At 27.9% G+C, this 14,696-nt stretch overlaps 3 protein-coding genes across 3 annotated transcripts; 1 reads left to right on the forward strand and 2 right to left on the reverse strand.

Moving 5' to 3' along the window:
• Window positions 1–632: 632 nt before the first annotated feature.
• LOC145749863 (palmitoyl-protein thioesterase 1-like) lies at window positions 633–3,546 on the forward strand. The gene is made up of 7 exons (XM_082565743.1): window positions 633–885; window positions 1,001–1,149; window positions 1,213–1,304; window positions 1,435–1,605; window positions 1,824–2,013; window positions 2,144–2,215; window positions 2,590–3,546. Exons 1-7 carry the CDS (start codon window positions 786–788, stop codon window positions 2,707–2,709), a joined length of 894 nt encoding a protein of 297 aa, XP_082421869.1. The 5' UTR covers window positions 633–785; the 3' UTR covers window positions 2,710–3,546.
• Window positions 3,547–4,670: 1,124 nt separating this feature from the next.
• LOC145750802 (voltage-gated hydrogen channel 1-like) lies at window positions 4,671–6,368 on the reverse strand. The gene is made up of 7 exons (XM_082566879.1): window positions 6,146–6,368; window positions 6,019–6,056; window positions 5,844–5,951; window positions 5,580–5,744; window positions 5,329–5,503; window positions 5,124–5,243; window positions 4,671–4,795 (listed from the first exon to the last, which is right to left on the reverse strand). The coding sequence occupies exons 1-7, from the start codon at window positions 6,366–6,368 to the stop codon at window positions 4,671–4,673; spliced, it is 954 nt and encodes a 317-aa protein (XP_082423005.1).
• A 143-nt stretch (window positions 6,369–6,511) lies between these two features.
• On the reverse strand, window positions 6,512–14,696 carry LOC145751494 (lysine-specific histone demethylase 2-like). Its single transcript, XM_082567665.1, has 20 exons — window positions 14,558–14,696; window positions 13,693–14,189; window positions 13,469–13,561; window positions 13,207–13,307; window positions 12,790–12,952; window positions 12,363–12,556; window positions 12,206–12,296; window positions 11,979–12,094; window positions 11,594–11,714; window positions 11,220–11,499; window positions 10,682–10,851; window positions 10,189–10,421; window positions 9,604–9,731; window positions 9,213–9,344; window positions 8,998–9,110; window positions 8,820–8,927; window positions 8,300–8,405; window positions 7,799–7,924; window positions 7,497–7,649; window positions 6,512–7,123 (listed from the first exon to the last, which is right to left on the reverse strand). Exons 1-20 carry the CDS (start codon window positions 14,618–14,620, stop codon window positions 6,971–6,973), a joined length of 3,141 nt encoding a protein of 1,046 aa, XP_082423791.1. The 5' UTR covers window positions 14,621–14,696; the 3' UTR covers window positions 6,512–6,970.

The raw sequence follows: 14,696 nt of genomic DNA on the forward strand, positions 1-14,696 counted from the left end.
AAACCATACCTAATGTAAAATAAGTTAACAGGGTTCTTAACACTTTAAAACTAAAATAAAATTAAACAATACATTAAAAAATTGTTAAACGCAGGAGTAAACTTTTGTACTAAACTGAAATACGTGTTATTACTGACGTCACAAATCGGGGGTTTTTAACAACTTACCAATCATGTCGCTACAACTTAATTCGCATATTTTGTGAAGAACAACGTACCCAACCACGACATACCTTCAAAAAAGTGAACAAAATATTAGAAAGTGGTCAAATACAGGTATAAACTTTGTATTTTCGTAATATACGCTATATGAGTGACGTCACAAATCGGGGGTTTTACAACTTACCTATCATGTCGCTCCAATTTATTTTTGATATTTTGTAAAGAACAACGCACCCAACAACGACATAACTTCAAAAAAGTGAACAAAATATTAGAGTGTTAAAAACCTTGTTAACTTATTATATATTAGGTTTGGTTTTACTTTGTTCCTTTTGAAGGGGCTATTTCACACCGTTCTTTTTTGTATTGTACGATTAAAAAATATTTGGAATCACTATTTTTTTATAATTATCCGCCCAAGCAAAATTCTCTGCTAAAGATGGTTGTGTATAAACAAAAGTTAACCCGTGATCAAAGGTTAACACGTGACCTAGAGAAAGTTAATAGATTAACGATTAAATTTAACGAAAAAATAAATATTAACGGCAAATCTGCATATATGTTTTTTTAATAAAATTAAAGAAAGTGAGACCAATTTTAGGTGTGAATTAGTTAACAAAAGTTATGGCACCTTTTGTAGCCTTAATTATATTATCTTTTTGTGTTCCATACATACAAACACAGCTTGTGATACCAATTCCACTTGTAGTTTGGCATGGAATGGGTAATTTTTTATTGCTATGGTATAAAAATTTCGATTAAAAAATTCTTTTTTTTGCATTTTTAAAACGGACGGCTGATGCTAATAGAGCTCCATTTAATAAATTTACTATTTAAAGGTGACAGCTGTTGCAACCCATTAAGCATGGGCTCAATTATTAAAATGATTAAGGATCAGGTTCCAGGAATTTATGTTGTATCTCTTGAGATTGGAGACAATATTATTGAAGATATGTTAAATGGGTTTATTATGCCATGTGCCAAACAAGTATTTTTTTAATTATTTAACTTTTTTATTTCACATAATTTAAAATTGTATATTTTAAAATAGATAACGATGGCATGCAATATTGTAAAATCTGACCCAAAACTTATGCAAAATGGTTTTAATGCAATGGGATTTTCTCAAGGTGGACAATTTCTGTACGTAATTTTAAATCTATATTACCAGTTTATGGTTGTCTATTTTTTTGCTTACTGCTTAACCAATCAGTATTCACATTACATTATTACCTATGTTGGTTACTAACTTTTTTATTTAATATTGTCAAAGGCGTGCTTTAGTTCAACAGTGTGATGGAATTAAAATATACAACCTTATTACTTTTGGAGGTCAACATCAGGGTGTAGCTGGGTTTCCGAAATGTCCCGACACTATGGAATTATGTAACGACCTTCGTCATATTTTAAATACAGCAGCCTATCGACCTATTATTCAAGAAAAGTAAAAAAAGTTGATTTAATATAAATTTTTATTACACATACATGGTTTAATAATATTTGTTTGCATGCTATTACCTTTATTTATTTAATTATTATCTGTTTTTTATCAAATGTACCTTAAAATTATTTAATGAATGGAAATTTTAAATTTGTTTTTAATCTTTCTATAGTAAACTTTTTTATTTTAGAACTAATAAAATAATATATTTTTTTAAACAGCCTAGTTCAAGCACAGTACTGGCATGATGCACTTGATGAATCTAGTTACAAAGAAAACAACATTTTTCTTCCTGATTTAAACAACGAAAACGTTGTTAATAAAGTTTACAAACAGCGCCTTATGTCTTTAAATAAATTTGTTATGGTAAAATTTAATAATGATACCATGGTTCAACCCAAATCTAGTGAGGTTAGTTAAAAAATATGGTAAAAATTTAATAGTTTATTTATTTTCAATTTTTTTTTAAATTTTATATGGGTCTTAAAAATGGGACTGAAAATTTTAATGAAGCATGTTATAATTTGCATTTATTATTTAGTGGTTTGGATTTTATGCTCCAGGCCAAGACCAAAAAGAAGTTTCTCTCCAAGAAACCAACTTATACAAACTTGTAAGTTTGTAATTACTGTATATATAGAAAGAGAGTATTATTTTTTTATTTGAAATTGTTTTCCCCTTAAAAGCTGCTTAAAAGTTTTTTTTTATATGAAAAGAAGATTATGTAGGCCTATTCTTTATTTCACAACACACTTTATTTAAATTCTTGCCAAAATTAAGTTCATATGAACCTTTTTATTTTAATTAATTTCCAGCTTAACCTTAACCATTCTTTATTAAGACAATTTTGTCAATTTCTTAGTTAAACTTCATTTTGCAATTCAAACAATTTTATCTATACTAGCAAATATTGTTCAAATGTCATACCTACATTTTCTTATTTACCAAGAGCTTGCTTGATTTTGTTTTTTTCCTTTAAATTTTAAGGATCAGCTGGGATTACAAGCTATGGATAAAAATAGACAACTTGTGTTTTTGGCTGTAAATGGAGACCATCTACAAATTTCTAGTTCCTGGTTTATTGCTAATATTATTCCCTTTTTATAATTTGTTCCAAAAAAAGGTTTTGGGGTGTTTTTGTGTAATCCGACACGATTTTTTTGCATGCTTGGGCTGCACTTAATTTTTAAAATTTATAATTATTAACAGTTTTTCATGCCTTTGAGCAATATTTTTATGTTATACCAATATTTAATAAAAAGCAACTTACTACATTTAATATTGTGAAATATATTGTAATAATTAAAATAATATGATTTTCCACTATATTTTGATTTTTTAGTAACTTAAAAGAATGCAATTGTTATAGGTTTGTTATAGTATTTTTAGTCAGGTAATATATTAATAATTTTGCTATTTCATATAACTGTTGTTTATTTAATTGGTTCATCACTTATAAAATTAATCTAAATGTGTCGAGTAATGGTAAATTATATGTTATGTTCATTATCGATTTTATTAAATTTTTAAAAAGATTTATTAGCGATAGGTCAACTTTTAGTAAGCTTCCGCGTTTTATGCTGAATCATTGGGCTTGATTTCAGCTGCGGGAGATTTTTCACTCCACATCGTCATTTATGACCCATTTGTTGATCTGTTTATCGATTATGTTTTGTATTTTCTTTATTGTTTGTACGCGCTTTCTCCTATTTTATTTTGCTTTAAATAACTGGCAATATAGCTTTTTGGTTGGTTCGCTGGACGTAAAAACTCATAAATAAGTAGGGCCGAAGTAAAGTTTAACATACAATTAGACTCCCGCTTTTATACTTAATTTGTTGATTATATACTTTATAGTTTGTGTTTCATGTCATATTTGTGTGTCGCATTTATTTCGCATTTCCTGTAGTTTCAATTCTAATTAAAAGCCGCTTGTACAGATTACATTTGGTAGATTGTATTTTTGGGCAGGTTTTGGTAATAAGTTAGCGAGTTTAATTTAACACGACTATTTTGTGTATTTTAATTAAATGTGGCCTTCTTATCGATGCTTATTTTTACAGCGTTCTCAATTGGATTTAAAAATTGTTCAAGCCAAAGTAAAAGTGTATTAGATCCTACAATATCTAAAATTCATTTTAGCTGTTTTTATTTTATATATCTTTTATCTTTGACGTAGAAAGGTCGAATGCGCGACCCAAACATAAAGTAACAACAGTTACCCCAACCCAGTCTCGAGTTGCCCGTGGCAGTTTGGGGTATTATAGAATGGGTCATTACAGCATGAGATTACTGGGGATTAAACCAAGCACCTCATGTAATGTAGAAAGTGTTGTGACCACTACATCACGCTGCCGGCTGTTGTTATTTAAGTGTCAACGCTGGGGGTGTGGTACCTCCAATTAATGCAAAAATCTTATTAACAAAATATTTTTGGTTAAAATAGGAATAACAATATAATCAATTGTGTTTAACCACCGTTCGTTTTAATTGTCTTTAACAAACATTTAGTCAATGTATAGCTACAAACGCAACTTTTTCAAAATATATAACTTAAGTTTTAATTTAGAATAATAGCATTTTTTTCTAAATTTAACCCCAATGCTTTGTTTGTCTAAAATGCACGACGTTCACAACGTTTGTGGTGCGCTAGTTAAGAGTTGCAAACAAATTACGACAATTAAAATTCCGATCGCAAAGCGGGAAATATATATTTGTTTTAAAAAAAGTAAACAAAAATTTATTTTTCAAATTAATAATATATTTTTATTGCACTTATACAACACTGTTATGAATTTAAAACAGAATGTATTTTACATTGATTAGGGTCTAGTTAAATTTTTTGCAAATATTTATATGTTTTAGGTATTTTAATACAGAATGATAAAAAGGGTAAAGTACACTAAATGCATGTTAAAAAAACCGTACATACAGAAAAGTTGAGCAAGGCAAAAACTTTTATTTCTTGTGTTCAAATTTTGAATTTTCCACCTTTTTGCTCTTTTCTCGTTGGCTTCAGAATAACCCTTATATAAGAAAATTCATAAATTTATAAAACTAATGCTTTATTAATGTTCTGTATCACAAGTGACGTCAGAATCAGCTATTATCTCTGTCAATTCTTCATAATTAATTTCATCCTCAGAAAATGTTATCGAGTTTTCCTTTAAAAGATTCTTAAAATATTCTACATCTATAAAACATTAATTTTATTAAATAAGAATTTTGCGTTCGTACGGTAATTTAAAATGGGTAATCTAAAAACGATTTTTATGCACTTAACAAAATAGTAAAAACCATTAAAATTTGGGTTTGGCATGCGGCAAGCACTCAATGTTTGCTTTGTTGTTAAACATTACGAGCTTTGTATGCAGCCCGAATCAAACAGGTGATAAAAAATTAATGATAAGCGACATTACAAAGTTAAAATTCTTTTATTATGTTTTTTTTTCTAAATTATATTTTATCTTTTTGTAAAATATGATATACAAACAACAAAATTTTAAATATTTTATAAATACCTATTTTTCTTCTACTAAGATCATCTTGTATTTCATTAATTGCTGTTTCCAATTCTTTGTTTTTATGTTTTATAAAATGAACTCTTTGATCGGCCTTGCTTTTAATTGTAACAATAAAACCTAAAATCGTAACAAATCATGTGAGTATTTTTTAAAAAGTACGACAACGCGTATTAAAAAAAGAATTTAGAAATTATTTTTGTACCGTTAATTATTCGAAACACCCGCCAAAGCCGAAATAACACCAGCAAACCCAAAGCTTCTAGGCCAGCATTTTCAAAAAATACCAGAGTAACATCAACAATAAACGATATGACGACTACAATTGCATCAACAACTTCCATTTTGTGATGCAAAAAGTGTTTGTGATTAGCATATATCTGTGAACAATTATGAAATGTAACATTGTTTATTATTTTGAACTTGAAGATTGGTTCATCTTAAAAAAGCAAATACCTTTAAAGATATTTCTATCATAAACACAGATAGAATTGCAATTGAAAAACCATGAAATATACTAACAACAAGATGGTCATCAGGTATTTGGATCACATCAACATCTACCAGTAAGGCAAATATTACCAAAACACTGTCTAACAACACAAGAACTATAACAGCGATCTAAAACAAATATTTGATTATTCAACTGTGCTTTTTAAAAATGACATAAACAAATGCAGTCATAAAAAACACGTTCAAAATTAAATAAAATATATTTACATGAATTGGTGTGGAATGCATAATATAATCTAGTTTCTGCTTAGTTGTCATTTCATTAGAAACGGATTGTTGTTCTTCGCTCGGATTGTTATTAGGTAAATTTGAAACCTCATAATTAGTATACTCAAACTTTTTTAATTTTTTATTCCAACCTACCACTTTAAAAAAAAATTACGTTAAGCAAAAATATCAGTTTGTGGTTAAGTATAGATACTGTTTAAAAACATAACATCCATGATAATAATTACCGAATATTTGGTTTATATTTAATTCTGTTATCCAATAAACATTCGTTAACTTACCCTTTTCAGTAGAAGCATCTTTTTTGTTGTCTTCTTTTATATTAACCTCAGCAGATACTTTGTCAACTCCCTGATTCTCTAATTTTTCTACATTGCTTTGTTTAGAATCAGGAGTAGATATAGAAATCTCTTTATCTGTGTGTTCTACATTCTTGTTTTTTGTATAGCGTATGCTTGAATAATTTGGGTTAATTATGCTTTTATCTTTATTGTCAAAATCCATTGATATTTAAAATCAAAAAAGTATTAGAATAAAGTACAATCTACAAACACATTCAATGTTTAACCAAACTGCAGCAAAATGCTAAGGGCTTTGTTTGCTTTCAAAAATGCAAACAAATCACGCAAGTTTAATTCGTAACAACGAAACATCTGTACTGCCACCATGCGCTAACCTAAGAAATATTTTTAACATCGTTTTGTTAAACTCAGTAAGTGTGCTGCCTAAATTGTTACATTTTTTTTGTTTTTCTGTTGTAGATACTGTTCGATTTTTCACATGCTGCACATCATTAAAAGGGAGTTTAAATGCTAATTAGGATTTTCATACAAAATTTCATAGACCACACTAACTGTTATCCTTAGTATTAAGTTACGATTATAATTTATGCTAGTTTTCTTTAAACAAGTCAAGGTTTAGTCAAAAAAGGTGTTTCATTTTTTTTTCTAATGAAGGATGTCACAGTAATAAAATGTTTCTGAAAATTATTTTTGAGTAGTTTTGAGTAATAAATGATATCAGAAAATTAATAAAGGTATTAAATGAATTAACAAAACATGTACGTAAAAAATTACAGTCTGTGTAAAAGATACAAAATAAAAATTCTACTTTGACAATTTTATCAGATGTTCAACAGGAAAATGGCCCAACAAACAACCTGTTTGTTCCTCTGCATTTGCAACTGCTATTTTTGAGGCTTCACGCAAACCACTGAGGTAGGCACCTGTGACAGTTTGTGGAAAATGTCTGTTTGTTGCCTGCAAATATTTAATTTAATCTTTAAGTAAAAAAACATAAAAAAATTATATTTATTTCCTTATGGGCTATAATAAATAAAAACATTAGAGATTTATATTTGTAGCTTGGTTAAAACACTTTACTTTACAACTTTAGGTCATTGGTTTGATTCAACTGCTGCCATAACACCATTAAGTACGTTGCTTTAAATAAAACAAATTTCTGCCAAGCCAAAAACCAATCGGCAGTTAATTATCTGGCAATATGCTCAAATAATAAGCAAAACCACCAAAGTAAACTTAAGACTGGTTCAGGGTAACAAATGTTACTCTATATTTAGGCCATGCAGTCTTCCTTTCCATATTAAGGATAAAGAAATACATAAAAAAGAACCTCTCCGGCAAAATAGACACGATTGTTAATTTCAGTTGCCATTTCATCATAATCTTCTCCACTGGAACCTCTTTTTACATAAGAATAAGCCATTTGTGCATAAGGGTCATCTCTCCATCTTGTAACAAAAGATTTTAAGGGTTTTTCAATTTCCTTTAAACAAAGATCAAATTTAGTTTTTCAAAAAAATGATATTAAAACTTTGTTTATATTAAAATCCCATTGTTGTTTTATACTTTATAAAGTTTTTTATTACTTGTATTTTTTAGAAAAATAAGTACAAAAATAAATAATTTACTCACTATTTCCTTAAAACTATTTTTCAGATTTGAAAGTGCAACATTAATAATTTCATCATCGGACATATGGCGAGCCAGCTCAACAGAATCCCCCGACAAAACACTCATCAGTACATTACTTTTTTCGCCCTAAAAAAACATTTTAAGTTTAAAAAAGCTGGTTAATTTTTAAAATCTTTAAATTAATGAAGGCTTGTAGGCCCATGCAACCAATATGACCACAAAAAAAATAGAATCAAACTGATTAAAGTTGTCTTTAGAATAAGAAAAATGACTTTTTGGATATATTAATATAAAAAAAACGGCAAAATAGATAAGTTAAGTTTTTGTTTTTATTCATTAACCTTGATTTAAATGTTAGTTAATATATTTTCCGAGTATATCAAGCAGTGATTTTGCTATTAACCTTATTTAGTTATGTTAAACAAAATTGTATTTAGTAAATATTTTATTTCGTTCCCGGTATTATTAATTATACCCAAATTATTTAATATTTTATCTTACCATAGCATATGGAACATCGTAAAACATTGTAAAGAATCCTTTTTTATCAGTTGAAGTTGGAACATAACCAAAATAATTGGCACCATCAATTTTCTTATCCCAAAATCTTTTAAATAAAGTAAAAATTTGAAATCTATAAATTTACCAATTAAAATGTTGTATTTTTAAAAAAAAAATTTGGATTATTTTTAAATTTTCATCCCACTGCTACAATATTTTAAACATAACTTTTGTGTTACCAAAGTTCATTTCACCAAAAAGATATTTAAACGAAAATGATATGCACAAAAACTATCAACAGTAAGACTTGATTTAAATTTTCATAAAACATTGTTTTCAGAATTGGGGTCAAATGGTTTTAGGAATTATAGTCGAATTTCAAGTTAGTCATTAATAATACTTACATAATCAAGTTTAATCAAATTCTTAATAACTAGTTAACAGACTTAAATAATATAACAACTTTAGTAAAGTGGCAAACCATGCAAGTATAACAGAAAAAAGATAGTTATTTGTAAACCTGGAAGAAAAAAGTAATCCAATTTTTTCAATGCAACCACAGCCCAATCGATCCATTGTTTCTTTTTTTGACTTTAATAAATCCGGATGAAATTTAATAGAACCAGACCTTAAACAAAACTTTAATTATTTACAATTCTTTTAATCAAAATTAAAAAATTTAACAAAATTTATCTCACCGTAAAACTGCTAATGGAACAGTAATAAGAACTCTGTTGGCTGTATGTATTTTGCCATCACTAGTTTTAACTTTAACCATCGTGTTGTAATCATGGTACGACACATCAACTACCTGATAAATATTCACATTAAAAATAAATACTTTCTATTTAAATATTCTATTTAAATATTTTATTGTGTTTAAAATACTTTGTTTAAACTGTTGGTAAGTTACCTCTGAATTAAATTCGATATTTAAATCAGTAGCCAAAGCTGAAAGTGGCGTATCAAAACCATATTGAACAAAAGCATGCTCGCCACAAAATTGCGAAAAAATCTCATTTTGATCCCAGTGAAAGGCTGATACCTACATAAAAAAAAGAACCTTATTACAACTTCATATTTAATCTAGATAAATTTTTTTGTATCTTTACTAAATGTTTTTACTTATTATTATTCACACCATTTTAAACTTTATCTTTGGGTATTCACACACATTTTTTTTATTACAAACCAATTCAAATTATTAAACAATTATATACTATATAAATAAGTTTAAGGGCAAATCTTTTAAACAAATATAATAAAAATTATGTATATTTTAAACAGAATATGAAAGAACAAACCTTGTTAAGATTAGCACCACAAGCAAACTCAAGATTGCCAATATGAAAGTTTAGTAATCTTTCTTCAAGTTTGGTGAAAGCCAAACCACTTTGTTTAATCCACTCTTTGTGGGCCTCCAAAATTTTTTCTTTAAAAAATATATAATTTACATTAAAAAAATAAATAACTAAACCAAAGGTGGGCAAACTAGGGGCTACCTGCCAAGTTATCTTAACACTGGATAATTAAATAACTTTGGAAAAAAGTGAGTAACGAAAAGTAGCTTATATTTAAAAATGTGTCCTAAAAAGAGACTATTGATGCTGTTTAAATAAGGTAACACATAGATTTTAAGATATTTGTCAGTTAGTGTGTGTGTGTTAGTGTAGTACAAATTGCTTATGATTTTATGTGGAACTTTAAAACTTACTAAGTTTGCAATGTGGCCCCTTAAACTTTAAACATGACCTAGACTATAATACGCCACAATACTTAATTCTACAATGATGATAAGCAATACGAGCCCAAGACGGATAAAGTATACCTAAATGTACTTATATTTACCTAAATGTACTTTATATACTACAATTTGATCATAGACTAACCTCCAAGAGAGCAATCCTCTGCATTATTACCCTGGGCTTGTCTCCACTCTGCAATAATGTCCAGAAGAGCATTAAAATGAAAATCCATTCTCTTATCACAGTGGGAGGAAACAGGAAGACTTCTTTCGGAGGACTCTACCTCTTCTCCATCAAACAGATCACAACGAGATTGAAGAACGTGTAATTTAAGTCCAAGTTGGTGAGAAATAAGCGCCAGTGGGTTGTTTACGCAACTGTAATGATTTGATATTTAAAATTTTGGTTTTATTATTTTTTTGTGATAGATATCAACTAGTTTACTAAATGGTCTTAGGCAAATGCTATTTCTATCTACCTCTTACAACTAAAGCCCAAATATAAACAGTTCGGTTTTAAGCAATTCGGGGTTTTAAAAAAAATGTTTAATTCTAAGAAGTTTTAATAGAAAAATATTAGGGTCCAGTTATAAGATGTTAAAATGTTAAAGTTTAAAATTTTATAAAATCAAAAACACCCATTAATGATTTGAGCTCCAGTTCCAACACAAACTCCGCTTAGTGACCAATCATCATGAACTCTTCCTCCAATCCGATCCCGAGCTTCCAAACAAACAACCTCACAACCAAAATTGTGAAGTTGTCGAGCAGCAGCCAAGCCAGCAGGTCCACTTCCAACAACAATGACCTAAAATTGTTGCAGATTTTTATATTCTATGAATGACCAATCAAGGTATGATTTTTATATTTAAGCTCAGCATTTTTAGAATATGAGGTTTACTGATTACTTTTCAACAATCTTTTGGTTTTTAGTAGCCTGTTGGTTTTATTAACTGTTTTAAAAAAATTCCTATTTCTTGATCAAAAGTCCATTTAAAACAAGAACAATTTTGTGCTGTCATTTCAATTAAATAAATACTTAAATCGCCCTTTTTATCCAGCCAAAATAAGCCATACTAATCTCCTGATTAAAAAAAGGCAAAACAATATATATATTTAATCAGTCATTACAGTTTTTTGTAAAAAAAAGAATAAGCTTTATATTTTGTACGTTACCTTTTGATTTGTGTATATCTTAGGTAGTAAACCATTGTTTTTTACATCACCAGAAACGTTGTCTATAGTCCTTGGTAGGCCTAAAGCACCTGTGTTAATAAGGCCTTTTCTGGTTGCAAATTGTATAATTCGTGGCACATCTAATGTACAAAGTCTAGGTCTAGTTAATCCACGCAGCAATACATGAGAAAAACATTTTTTAGGTGTGAGAAATTGCCTCGGATTAAGAACCCATAAAGCAACAATAACATTTCTTAAAGCAAGATAGACACTTTGATCTCTGAAAAAAAATCCTAATTAAATTATATGTTACAAATCATTTATTCTTTTATTTAAGTCTAACAGTTAACATTTGGTGACAAATTTAATTTTACTTGTAATATTCTGGAAATTCTTCTGCTTCATCAAGTTCCATGACATCAGGTCTCATACAACAAGCTTTACCTCCCTCATGAGGCTTGTAGAAAGGTTGAAAATATGGATTTAACTTTTCAACTAAAAAGTTAAATTTTCATTTAAATTAAGTAGGCAATATTTAAAATCCTTAAGTATGCATAAAATTAATGAGATATTTTTATATTCCCCAGTGTATAGATTTTATTCTTAAAATCAATTTTTAATATCAGTAACGTTATTATAAAAATAAGTACAACTACAGATTAATAAACTATACAGATAATTTTTCATAGTCCTGTCAATTTATCAGTAAAAACATCAAAGACTCTTCAAAAACAACTATAGAAAAAGTAATTATTAAACCTGCAACCATTGCATGTGACGTATCTCTTTGTTTTCTGCTACCTGGTGACATTATCATACTAGTTTTAACAGATTGAGTTTGGTTTACTCGAGTTGGAATACTTGTGTTAGATACTCTATAGTTAACAGGATAAATATCCAATTATTTTACAGTTTTTAGGTTTTGCAGTTCAAATGATGTTTAAATAACAACTAATAAGTGTATTAAATTCTTTTTTTAAATTCACCTTTTATCCAAGAGTTGTTTAATATTAGAAGGCATTAAAACATCATTTTCATTTGAATCCGAACAAAATTCTTCAAGTTCTCGTACATTCACTAAATCATAAGCACAAATTTTAGATTAGAAAAAAAATTTAACATTTAAATTCTTGATTATTTTACCTGTGTCAACAGCACTCATTCCTACACCATCAGGATAATATTCGATAAGGAAAGGGGCGGCAGGACTATTTTTAAGAAATGGAGCGTAACTTAACAGTGGTAACCATGCTACTGATGGATCATTGGCAACGTCTACTGCCTTGTCTTGATTTTTGTGACATAAATATTTTACATGAGGAGATCTTCTGGACAAACTTAAATAACAAAATAGTTAATTTACCGCAAAATTATAAAAATATGATTGTAAATACAGGGAAATAGTCAAAAAAATATATTGCTTACTAGTTATTAAGCTTGTTTAATTAAAAATTTAAAGGTTTTATAAGCAAGTCTTTTAGTTTTAAAAAATGACCATGGATATTACTAAAGCCTGTTACACTACTGAAAAAATGCCAGTAAAAATAGGAAAACTCTGTTTTTTTCATACGACTGTTCTTTATTTTCATTCATATATTCTTCCATTGTATTGGACAAATTCCCCATGTTGCATACATAGGTCAAAACTATTTCAGGTGTAAGTTCAATTTCATTTGTCAATTGGCGCCAATTAGAGCATTTGTTACATTGGACCCAGTATGGCAGCTGTCTCTCTAAATTGTTATAAATAATTAATTATTATCAAAAAATATATATATTTTTTTTTATATTTTAAAAAGAGACCAATGTTTATAACGCTGTGTAATAAGTAATGTAGTTACTAAGGATTTAAATTTTTTGAATAAAATACCATGCCTTGCAACCCCCAAAAATGATAAAAAACCTTTAAGACATAAGGACTGAAAAATTTAACAACAGACATTTAAAACCACAGAAAGCGAGTTGTTCAATAGTTTGTGCAGTTAACCTGAAATGTAAGTTGTAAGGTTTTTAAATGTAGCATCAGCTTTACTGTTTTGCATCCATTGTCTTTTCCAATCATGAAATTCATCACATCCAGAATGTTTTCTATTAAAAAAAAAAAAAAAACTTTGATTTAAGTTACTGATTTAGTTTTATAATACAAAAAATACGACCAGCATAAATGCAAACAAGCCTATGACAGAAATAAATTTGAAAACTGGACAATTATAAAAAAAAGTGGCATAGACAATTTTCTTTGTACTTACACCCTGTAGTATTGTTCGAAACAACCATTACAATAATGTTCTTCAAGGGACATGTGATACCATCGCGAACATTTACCAGATGCTTCCATACACCTAACATTGCGTTATAGTTTATATTCACCTTAATTTTAAATACGTATAGGCGAATATTTTTTTTAATAAAAGCATTAACTTCTTTTTTTGTATTTTAATACATCATTATTTAAATTAGGTAAAAAACTTACATGTTTGTTGCTTTAAGACAGCAGGTTAAACTTTTCTTTTTACAATTACTTTTTTTGCACGAATGTTTTTCATCATGTTCTTTCGACTTTAAATTATTTACAGCTCTTGTTGATTTATCAATTAAATCAGACTTTAAATTATCATTATTTATAATATTTAGTTTACTTTTTCTTGGCTTTGGACCAGGTTTTAATTTTTTTGGTTTGAGTGTTGTTATTGATTTATTAGTCTCAATAGAAGTTTTATTGGTGGTATTTACCAATAATTTCGATTTGTTCATGTTTTTTTGAGTTTTTGTGTCAATTTTTGGTTGTTGTTTAATTTCTAAATAAGTTTTTTCCTCCTTAAAACCCTTTTGTTTAACAAAATCTTCATTCCTTAGATGAGATGGATCAATAATTTCGGATTTTAAAATTTTAGTATTATTTTCAAAATTTGTTTCTGCATCAAAAGCATCTTCTGTTGATACATAGTCATCATAAGTTTTTCGTTTCGACTGTTAAAATAAAGGATTTTTTTACTTTATGACACTTTACAAAAAGACCATTTGTGTTAAATTAGTGATTGGATATAGTTATAAGGAGTGTTGATGTTTAATATAGACAAAAATTAGTTTTAAGAGTTATAGACAAAAATTAGTTTTAAGGGTTAATATCAGAAAATAATTCTTTAAAGAGTTAGGCTAAATTTTTTCAAAAATTAAATTTTAAGTAATTTGACAAGCAAAAATATTTGTTGTATTTCTTTATTGAAACAATTTTTTTTAAATCCAAAATAATAACATTATTCTCTAAATTTATTTCTATTATTACAATTGCTTATCGTGTTCATATCGAAACATTTAACAACTTTTTTTGATCTTACCTTTCTACAAGAAGTGCGTACATTTTTAGGAATAATTTTGGAGTTTTCGGTATTAAAATCCATGACTTTTGGACTTGATAACTAACAGTGTTTATTTTTAATTACAAAAAAATAATTTTAAACAACATTAATTATTGCT

The sequence above is a fragment of the Corella eumyota genome, chromosome 4 (assembly GCF_963082875.1).
Source record: "Corella eumyota chromosome 4, kaCorEumy4.1, whole genome shotgun sequence".
In the NCBI taxonomy this organism is placed as follows: Eukaryota; Metazoa; Chordata; class Ascidiacea; order Phlebobranchia; family Corellidae; genus Corella; species Corella eumyota.

Coding starts and splice junctions, on each gene's coding strand:
- LOC145750802 (XM_082566879.1), bottom strand. CDS start 6,368: ATGGATTTTGACAATAAAGATAAAAGCATAATTAACCCAAATTATTCA. Junction 5,952..6,018: donor AACTGATATTTTTGCTTAAC/GTAATTTTTTTT, acceptor ACTAATTATGAG/GTTTCAAATTTACCTAATAA. Junction 4,796..5,123: donor TCTTAGTAGAAGAAAAATAG/GTATTTATAAAA, acceptor AATGTTTTATAG/ATGTAGAATATTTTAAGAAT.
- LOC145751494 (XM_082567665.1), bottom strand. CDS start 14,620: ATGGATTTTAATACCGAAAACTCCAAAATTATTCCTAAAAATGTACGC. Junction 13,308..13,468: donor TTCGAACAATACTACAGGGT/GTAAGTACAAAG, acceptor TTTTTTTAATAG/AAAACATTCTGGATGTGATG. Junction 10,422..10,681: donor GGAGCTCAAATCATTAATGG/GTGTTTTTGATT, acceptor AAATCATTACAG/TTGCGTAAACAACCCACTGG.
- LOC145749863 (XM_082565743.1), top strand. CDS start 786: ATGGCACCTTTTGTAGCCTTAATTATATTATCTTTTTGTGTTCCATAC. Junction 886..1,000: donor TGTAGTTTGGCATGGAATGG/GTAATTTTTTAT, acceptor TACTATTTAAAG/GTGACAGCTGTTGCAACCCA. Junction 1,606..1,823: donor CGACCTATTATTCAAGAAAA/GTAAAAAAAGTT, acceptor TTTTTTAAACAG/CCTAGTTCAAGCACAGTACT.